The 10938-nt window shown below is 42.1% G+C and overlaps 1 protein-coding gene across 1 annotated transcript; it reads right to left on the bottom strand.

Moving 5' to 3' along the window:
- Nucleotides 1-5344: 5344 nt before the first annotated feature.
- On the bottom strand, nucleotides 5345-9203 carry kbtbd12 (kelch repeat and BTB (POZ) domain containing 12; the record flags this gene model as incomplete). The annotated part of the gene is made up of 5 exons (XM_080728425.1): nucleotides 5345-5514; nucleotides 6044-6241; nucleotides 6714-6864; nucleotides 7300-7570; nucleotides 8122-9203. The coding sequence occupies 5 exons, from the start codon at nucleotides 9201-9203 to the stop codon at nucleotides 5345-5347; spliced, it is 1872 nt and encodes a 623-aa protein (XP_080584551.1).
- Between the last annotated feature and the right edge of the window lie 1735 nt (nucleotides 9204-10938).

Below are 10938 nucleotides of genomic sequence, written 5' to 3'. Positions count from 1 at the left end.
TATACATAAAATATGTTTTTTGTTATCATGTAAATTGTAGGGACTAGGCTACCAGACTATGGGGACAGAACTGTGAGAACAGCCAAAAGTATACAAATTCATTCAGGTGGCCTTTGGTCCATTTACAGAGACCAAATGTTTCAATCAAACATTTTCATATAAATACAGTGTTCAATTAACAATTGGTGACAAACACTGAATAAATGATAAAACAATATGTATCCTTATTTTTAAAACAAGGATAAGTAACAACACACATACAATAGCCATCATCACATACCTTTTAGTAGTATCATTGTCATGGTACAAAGTTGTACCTGTGCTCCCCAAATAAACTTGTGTCAATTGCACATGTGTTGTTGTTTAGGGAAGTGACCCTAAATTCTATAATAATTACCACACTAAACCACTCCTGTTCGGAGTTGATGGTAAAGACGTGAAAAGGGCTATTGGTGCCCTGGACAAGTTTGAAGAAGACAAGAGAAGGGCAAAAGAAAAAAGAGAAAGGTACTTGTTTTTTGTTTTGTTTTTTTTACCATTTCATAATAGTTTTATTTATTTATTTATTTATTTTATTGATTTCTTTCAGTTTGGTTTGAAATTCTGTTTGTAGAAAGTCTGATTTTATTCTTGTTTTATCAGTGACCTTATAGCCCAGGAACGTCTTCATTTACGTGAAACACTCTATCACGTGAGTCATGAAAATAATGCATTTTACACAGCTCATAATATTTGTTTTTATAATTCAGATGTAAAGGGAAGTTGCTTGTTTATTTTCAGATGCAACATTCAGTCAATGACACAGAGAAGAACACTGCCGCATGCAAAACAATCTTAGAGGGATTTGACAGCTTTGCAACAGCATGTACGTTTTCATCTGAGTCCTATCATGTTTGATTGCAATACTTGTATACAATGACTAAATACATTTGGCTTCCCAGGACCAGTAGATGGAGCTATCTACCTGTTATGCAATGTAAACATTATTTAACTTTGTAAACTATGTTGTTATGTTGTCATATACTTTCTTATTATGGGCTATTTATTTTAACACTTTAACTGTTGACTTCGGAGATGCGGGTTGAAAGAAATGCCACAGGGATCCTGCATTGTGTGTAAATAAATGTATCTGTTTTTCTATTGATTCTTTCATTCATTTTATCACAGTGCAGAAGAATCTCTCCAGCCTTCACAATGGCATTACGCAGCAGTTTGAGAAAATGCTGAGTCAACTGAGTTCACAAAAACAGCTCCTGACAGAAATAGAGGAAAAGGTGCTCAAGGTAATTAGTATGTAGCTTATGAAAGGATGTCAACACTGATTTGTGGTTTGGTGGCCCCAAAAAAAAAAACCTTTCTGATTAATGACTAATGATTATTTCTTATGCTTTGCTTTAGACTGGAGTGGCCTCCACAGAACTTGGCTCCTGTGTGAAAGGCTTGGAGAAGAACATGGAAGTCCTGACAGACGAGCACAGAAGAGAACAGAAAATGCTTGAAGAGGCAGTGACCCTCCTCAACACCTTGGTCTCAAAGCATTCCACAAAGCCTGTCCCTGTGAGAGTGACTGACCACGCCATACAGACATCTCCAGCGCTGACAGACAGCGCCATACAGACATCTCCAGGGCTGATAGGCTGCACAATCCAGACATCACCAGGTAGTGTTGATTTCATCAACTAAAACTATGATGTCAACAAATAAAAACTAGACTAAAAATGTTAAAATGTTAGGGAGGGACTAGTGGATAAGTTGCGGCATGTTGCAAGCTTGTAGATCTGCTATTTTCAGCATGCAACCAAGTGTAAAATCAAGGCCTGCCAAAATATTTTTTAGTCGACAAAATCATCTGTAGGCCTCAACTAAAATAGTATGATATTTAGTCGACTAAAACATTTCAGATGACTAAAATGTTACTAAAGCTAAATAAAGTTGTATTCAAAAGACTATGACTAAAACTAAATTAAAACTTCCTGTCAAAATCAACACTGTCCCCAGGGCTGAAGGTCAGCACTACCCAGACATCACCCGGGCTGACAGTGACAGACACCTTAAACACAGCACCAGGGCTGTCAGACAGCATCAACCAGACAGCACCAGGGCTGACAGACAGCATCAACCAGACAGCATCAGGGCTGTCACAAACTCTCTTCAATCAAGAGCAGAAGCGCCGCCAACCCGAGAACAACAAGCGGCTTCCACTCTGCCAGATTGAAAACAGCCCAGGAAGTGAAGTTCCATCCCAGAGTCGGGGCAGCAGCATCAAAGTAAAGAGCAGCAGACCCACTGCTGGGCGCCGTAAGGCAAACAAGAGAAGGCCGCTGCTGCCACCGCAAAGGAAGAAGGGGACCATCTGGTACGAAAACAGCCAGACTGCCGTCGACGAAAATCCAAGAGGTGGATTGGCGATTGACGTCTTTGGATCGCCTCACGATCCAAAGACTTTAGTCAGTGTCAAACCAGACCCTCAGTCAAAGAGTGTAGTGGGTCTCAAGGCAGGACCTCACCCAAAGAGTTTAGTTAACGTCGCGCCAGGCGGTCAGTTGAACAGTTTAGTCAAACCAGCCCCTCAGCTAAAGTCACACCAGCAGAGCGACGAAACCAGATCCAACATAGGCAAAGGAGGTTTCGTGACACAGTTCAACTTTTGGTCTCAGGAGAGTACCAGCAGTCCAGCAGCGGTTGATGTCTTATACATCGATCGTTACCAGCCGAGGCCAGCCGAGGCCAAGGCAGGGATCTCAGAGAAACCCAAAGGGTTGTGGCAGTTGTTTGACTTATGTCACTCTGACCCATTCAGTGTAGATGAGGAGTAAATTGTTAAAAAAAAACTTCAGATGTATACTTTTATGTCTGATTTTGTACAGATTATCTTTGGCTGATTGTAATACTGCTATGTTTAGTGGTATGGTTAAAATGGAAAAAACTGCGGAGATGTGCAACATTGAATTGACATATATCAATACCATAATCTGACTTTCAACTTTTTCTTTTTCCCAAAACTTGTAACATAAGCGGTGTGCTGATACATTTATCTTAATTAAATTTACTCCATATTTAGACTGCTAACCTGATCTGCAATATGTTTAGTCTAATTGTTAATAACTTTCACCTTTCAACCTTTAAAAGGTTAATTGACCCCAATGGATTGGACTGATTGGATCAATCCCAGTCAAGTCTTAAGACCTTGCAGACAAAAAGTCTGAATGTGAAAGAAAGAAAGCAGAGAGCTGCAGCGCTGTTCTGACCGTTCAAAGAAATAGTGCACTGTATGTGTGACCATTCCCATGTCATCTGTTTAAAAATTGCCTTTTTGCAATATTGGATTGTTTTCTTTTTCTTTATTGGACTCTGGTGCTGGCCTAGAATAGTCAATGTCTTAGCTGACAGTCTCCATTGTTGAAACAAGCATATCCATCAATCCACTGTGTACAAACGGCCAGTGATGTTCTGGGACCCTGTGCTGAACTGGGCGTTACCTATATTCTTTACAAAAAAAGTAAAATGGTTCAGTTGATGTAATTTAATGAATGGGATGACATTGTATATCCATGGATGAAAAGTGATTTATTTACAACATTTATTGTTAATTGTGTGATATGTTGTGATATTGATTGATAATAAAGCAAATCGCTTCCATTCACAGAGGGTTATGAATACTTGGTAAATCTTGTGGATTGATTATTGGGTTAGAAGATAATCATTACTTAATGAACAAACACGTGTATTTCTGAACGATAGAGACCTTTATAAAATATTCGGCTCGTCGCTTATCTCCCGATTAGGGAGTGAGTCTTACTGGTTTTCTGCTGTGTTGCTTTTCGGTGTGTACAATGTATAATGTTATAGAGGTATCTAAAGAGCACAATGTACGTATGTGAACTAGCTAGTATAGCGAGACTGTCCACCATTTCCTGTCTGGAAACAAAATCTCGCGATACCTCTGAGACAAAAACGATCCCTGCCGCTGTTTAGATCACTCAATAAAATGATGTACTGTGCACATCAAAAAGCAAGTGATTGTAAAACTATTTGTGATATGTCTTCTTTTATATTCCTGAACCGATTATATGGCAAAGGTTGTTCATAAATAGTGTTTGTTCATGAGCTGGCTCCATTCACTGCCATGTATTTCATCCAACTTCCGGTGCGAGTTTTGTCACAGAAAGCGCCATGGCGTATTGCCGTGGTCACTTGATGTCTTTTCCTGGTAGACGTTCCTTGATGGAACACAGGAAACTTGTGGATAGAGCCTGGCTGCTTGCTCAAGATACATTGAATCTTGACCATCAGGTAAAAATTTGTGTCAAATCTTGTGTATAGGTGAGACATGACCTTTGACATCACAATCTAAAGCCCTTTGCACACAGGCGCGTTTATCCGTACGGATAAAACGGACAATTTCTCTTTTTAAAAAGAAAACAATGATTCTCTACGACCTCATGCACACCGGATCCGAATTGGCCGTGCGACGAGTGGCTGCGGCCGTGCGTCTTTTTCTCGATCGAACCCAGTTCGATTCGTGCGTCTTGACGCATGCGGTAAAAAACTCATCACTCCTTTTATGACTCCTTTTGGGATCCGCAGCGCCGATTCCGCACAGCATTGCACACCAAATCCAATGCGTTTTATTCATGCAGCTAACGAAAAAAACGCAACTGTCCTGTGTGCAAAGGGCTTAAATGTCTGAATAGCAGAGCAGGCTTTACCTTGTGTTTCTTTTACGGACATACCGACATACAGACAAAGCCAGATGTAGAAGCGGTTAGCACCACTTACACCTTTTTATTTCATGATAGATAGTTGGAACAAACCACGTGTTTGTTTTTAAGTTCTAAAAATATGTTCTGAAAACAGATCACTCTTGATCTGAACATTCTGTATCCAAGTCAACATTCATTTCCACTCAACAAAGCAGTATATTTTTAAGCAATCAAACGTTTCTATGGGCATTAAATAAGAAGATAAAAAAGCAACACATATTTACAAAGTCCTACAGTATTGCATCTATTTAAAAAGTGCTGAAATGCAGATATATATATATAGGCCTATATTGTGCAGCAGCCTCAGTCACCTTTGTGTTTGAAAAATAATTGCCTTTTAGTGTGTGACAAACTACTATGGCAAAATGTGGCTTGTACGACTGTGACTGTATCACTCACCGAAAAACAACAAAATGAATGCACTGAATCAAATTGGTTGTACTGTACACACAGTACAGACTTATGATGCCTATTCATATGACAAAGTATGAATTAAGTTTTACTAAATGCTTCACCTAATTTACATGATATATATAACTTAATTCTATTATAGGCTACTTTTATCTTCTTTGACAAAGGTGTCACTGTCTCACTAAGTCCGCAGGTGGGGCCTTGAGTCCTCGGGGGTTGACACTGGCCACCAGGCAAACATCGTAATTATCGTGCATCAGAGCCTGCCGGGCGACCACGGTCCATCGGTTCTCCCACGGGTCCAGTTCCAAAAGGTCCTTTGTCATGTCATCATGACGGTCTAAGAGTTATTGAGGAACAGAAATGGTATGTATAAAGTCAAAGTAACAAGTACACGTAAAGATATGTAGGCCTACTCATCAGTGTTGATTTCGTTGACTAAAACTATGATGAAAAATGTTTGTCACCATACATTTTTTTTACCTTTTTTCACTGATGAAAACTAAATAATAACTGAATAAAAACTATGGTGACCAAAACTAATACTAAATATACTAATATACTAATACAAAAAATATACTGACAATTTCGTCAGCAAATAAAAACTAGACTAAAATGTTATGCAGCGAGGGCGACTAGTGGAAATGAGATCCAGTAGAACTAAAAAATGGTTGGTTGCACTCTGAAAATTGCAGATCTCACTCTGAAAATCTACAAGCTCACAACGAGTCGCAGTGTGAGGCGTTGTGAGCTTGTAGATCTGCTATTTTCAGCATGCAAACAAGTGTAAAATCAGGCACATTGCGGGCCTTTGCAACATGTTGATGCAAATGAGTATCAACACCGATACCCATGCATTACTACCATACCTGCTCCTTTGTAGTATCCACACACGTAAATCTTGCCACCCACCACGCCTGCGTTTGAGGCGTTGGTGCGCAGAGCCAGCTGTGGAGATGGGAGAGAGGGTCCTTCTCTCCAGTAATCTCCATCAGGGTTGTAGATCTCCACAACGTTCAGGCATCGACGTGACTGCCCACAGTCTACACCCTCACAGCCAATGCCTCCTGTGAATTGAAATTAAGTTAATTAACGTCAAAGAAGACCTCAATTCTCGGTAACTAATTATATTGTACAACAAGAAAGTTACGCTTTTGGTCTTGCTTCACACACTGTTTTCATGCTTCGCATGACTTCACAATATATAAATGGTAAGACGGAATTCAGTTCCCAGTGGATTCCTCGTGACTCGCGTCAGTGCAGCCACACTTGCAATTTCCCAGAATTGCACCTTTCTAGTTACCATTCAGTCACACCCCAATGTAAACAAGCCATTGTGCTTTCTGGGTTTAAATCCTATTAGTAGACCTTGTATCTGAACAGTACTACAGTATACTGTTTGTGCTTTTGGTAAATGGTGCATTTATATACCGTAGCGCCTTCATCCAAGGCGCTTTACAGAGATTCTGCATGAAAAACACATTGGAAATTTATCAAATTCAATTCAATGAATGATGTTACTGATTAAACTAGACTTACCTATGACATAGATTTCACCATTGAGCGCTACAGCACCGCAGCGGTATTTGGAGAACTTCATGGGACCCAGCTCCGTCCATTTGTTTTTGTCTGGATCATACTCTAGAAGGCGGTTACTAAGGCGATCAGGCTCATCATCCAAGCGGGAGGTCTGGGGGTGTCAAAGCATTCACCCATTGACACAATGATGGCTAAATACAGTGTCCACATTATTTACACACAATTACTAACAAACAGGGTGGTTTTGATAACAGATCATTTGAGTCAATTACAACATTGATTCTCAAAGTGAATGAGAATGAGATCCCTCAGAGTTAAATTAACAAGGATTTTACAATATGAATTGGGGTCTCCGAGATAGAAATACCATTAAATGGGGGTCCGTAGCCAAATGCCAAATGTCAAACCTTGACATTAAAATGCTTGGGAATCACTGCCAGAGCTGTAAAAATCTTCTCTTATGGGGGTCCCTGGCATATCTTTTCAAATGGGGGTCCGCAGGCTAATAAGTGTCAATTTGGGGGTCCTTGACATGAAAAGGTTTGAGAACCACTGAATTAGCAACCATACATTGACATCACATTACCTGTGGAGTTCGACCACCGATGACGTAGAGGCGGTCATTCAACCTGACCGCGCTGTGGTAGGCCAGAGGCATGGGCAGTGGGGCGGCGCTGCGCCACGGCCCTCCCTGCAGAGACCAGCGCTCCACGCTGTTGGTGATGAGGCACTCCTTCTTCAGCCTCATCAGCCCGCCCAGCAGGTACAGAGTGTCGCCCAGTGATCCCAGAGCGTAGGAGTCGCGGTACTCTGCTGAGCTCAGGTGCTCCCAGCAGCCCTGGGCATCCACTTTGCATCTGGTACCAGATAACCATGAGATTCATCCAAAAATATGTGCAGGTAAAACAAATGTGTAGTTCATAATATTCAGGGGTTGACACTAACGATTGCCCGACTGCCTGTGGCAAGTAAATTTAAACGTTCGGGCAAGTGGAGTTTGAGTTGGGATGCAATTGCCTTAGCTTAGTGCCTTTAGTTAGCTAAACACAACACAAGATGTCTGTTGTATTTAAAATGAGTAAGTTGTATAGCTCTTGAGATTTGGCATGAATATTGAGGTAGGTCCATATCACACATCCCCAGATTGTTTGTAATTCAAATTCTACCTTCTAACTTTTCAGGCAAGTAGAAATGGCCTTAGGGCAAGTAGAACATGACCTCTGAGACCTTAGTGCAGGGGTGTCAAAGTCATTTTGGGTTGTGGGCCACATTGGTCAAAAGGTGACTTGAGCTGGGCCGCCACCAGTTGCCGGCATAAAAGCTCACTCACTAAGGCTTAGTGTCAACCCCTGAATGCATATGATTTGTCTAATCAGTTAAAGGCTATATGTGCCTAAATTCTTCTTACCTGAAAATGTCCACCTTTACGTCCTTCTGTCGGCCTATCCTGCGCACACTTGCTTCTCCTGACACTATAATGTCATTTCCTTCGGTCACAACTCCCGCGCCCACATAGCCCAGCCCGGCCATTCCATAGCGAGGTGACGTGATATAGTAAGTCCGCCCTGTGGACGGGGCATAGCAAAAGCTGCTCTCAACATAGCTGCCATATCGTGAGCGGATTCCCCCGCCGTCGTTACCGATGCAAAGCAGCAGATCCGTGGTCTCCATGCCGTACCGCAGCTTCAGCTTGCGCGGTGCGGCCGCCGGATGCATCGCTGTGGCCTGCAGGCCTTCGTTCAGTATCTCGAGGCAATCGGCGTCGGCCAGCACGTCCGTGTTCCTCTTCATGGTCTCCCTCAAGTAGTCAGGGTTCACCAGAGGCAGGCGGACCTTCCTGAGGAGCTCCGGGAGATGTTGGCAGCGCCCCTCTCCTCCGCACCCCAGGGTGTTGTCGTGCTTGACCCAGCGCAGGACCACGTCCAGGATGGTCTCCTCTCGTGAGACGTTGAGGTCATCGGAGCTCAGCCACTTCCCCAGCTGGTGGGCCTCCAGCTCCAGCACCTCGTCACACTGGCACACCTGGACGAAGTGCTGCCGCAGGAAACGCTTGGCCTTGTCGGCCAGCTCCTCGGCGCCCAGCTCACGCGCGTAGTAATAGACCCCGAGGCAGTTGGAGGCGTCCATGTTCTCCGTCATGTGCACCTTGCAGCGGTAGAAGACGTCGTCCATCTGCAGGAGGAAGGCCGCGATGGAGATGCCCTGCACGTTGTCGTTGGTGAGCGGGAGGTCCGAGGTGTACATGTAGTTTAAGAGCAGGGCCAGGCTGTCTGCCGGGGTGTCCCGGAGGAATATGTCCCTGTTGTTGCTCTCGCGCAGGCCACAGGTGAACATCACGCGGAAGTAGGGACTGAAGGCGGACAGTACCACGCGGTGGCAGGGGAAACTGATGTCCTCTGCGACCAGCACCACGTCCGTCATGTTCTCAGTCTCCCTCATCTTCCTCAGCTGGTCCAGCAACGTTAGCCCATGTTTGGCCCTGGGATCCATACTAAGTGATTCTGTTGTCAGCAGCAATAATATAGAAATGTCAATAAACTGTATATTTATCTTTAAAAGATGATGTTCACAGTCACACGGTCAACTACTTGAAGGGGTTGTTTCTTTCTGAAAGGATTTTCTATAATAAGGAAACAGAAACACAAGGTTGCTTATAATCTGTTATAATCTATGTCATAATCTGTTCAATCATATATAAATATCTTATCAAACAGCAATGGCAATTGTATTACTGAGAACTCAAATCAAGATGACAAACTTTGATGCAGTGCTGTTACTCTTCACTACTTTGGCTATTATTTTAATTCCCACAAAAATAATTCAATAATTGCTGTGTCATTCCAAAATTATACTACAAAAGAATTTGACATCCTAATCCTTAAATGAAAGCCACCATAACCATAATGTATCCACAGGGCTAACAGCCTATAAAGGATGCATATCTCTCTACAGTAACTATTTTTATTGTATTCAAGGGAGAATACAACAACACCAGACAGGAAAATATGACCATTGTCAAAGAGGGTTGCACAGTTAAGTTTAGCATGCAGTCCTAATCATGTATTGTTAGTTGGGCCATGCAGTAACACACTAATCTTACCAAACTCATCAACTCCCAGTGGTGTTTAAGTAATCCTACTAATATTTTTAGGTTAAAAAGACGAGTAGGCCTATACTCTCGTGCTCTTTCACCACACGGTACATGTTGTTTATGTTGGTCAAAGTAGGCTACTGGTGAGGGAGGTTGAGAAGAGAGGGGTCAGACGAACATAGAGAGCTGTTTGCCCTCCCCTAACAGCCCAGCCCCTCTGAGCAAGTGACCCAAAAATAGACCACACACACACACACACACACACACACACACACCAATGAAGTGGGTCAGAGAAACGGGTGAACATGAGAACATGAGAACATGAGAAAGAATAACAGTAACGAACACATTATGCTTTCTTGTCTTGTGTCTCTTGTCTAGTTCACTTTGAGACAAATATGTCTGTCCAAGTCTCTATCCTGACATTGATAGTTTCGGGTTTGACTACCTCACATGTCACGTGCAAGCAGCTCTGGAATGATTGAAACGAAACATTGCACCGAGGGTGGATTCAGATTTCCCTCTTAAAGGCCCAGTAAGCAATATGAACACTGATTAAACAAATAATATCAAAATCGAAGTGATACATTTGCTGATACATTCTATATATTTGACCCCTACAGTATGTTTGATAAAGTTGATCCGATTTTCTTTTTTCTATATTCAGATTTCTTTTTTGATTATTTATTTTAAACATGCTACTGTACATTAATTGACCTGTGCCTATAAATATCTTTATGAGTACACAGTAGACAAGGATTAGTTTTTTTTTTTTGGAAATAGAAGACAACCCCTGTAGTTTGAACTTCATGACTCATTGGAATCTTTTTTTCTGCCAGCATAAGCGCTAATGTGGAGACACATTTCCTCTGTGGACCAGAAGGTTAATGTTTTTCCATTAAAAAGACTATCATTAACACAAAGTTATGCGTATTAATGCGAGGTTTCGCCAATCACCATTGCAGAAAATGCCTAATCGTTATTTCTACATCCCTTATGCACAGTTAAACATTAGGCGACACAATACATACGTGTCTTTGGTGAAAGTTGTAGGCCTATAGCTATATGAATGTTTCATCAAACTTAAATGGAGTAAGAGCATCTACAATCTCCATTTTTAGAGAAAGCAGAAAT

Source organism: Nannobrachium achirus, assembly GCF_963921795.1.
Source record: "Nannobrachium achirus genome assembly, chromosome: 6".
NCBI lineage: Eukaryota > Metazoa > Chordata > Actinopteri > Myctophiformes > Myctophidae > Nannobrachium > Nannobrachium achirus.
Note: the sequence above shows the minus strand (reverse complement) of the source record. Positions and strands in the feature narration are given on the sequence as shown.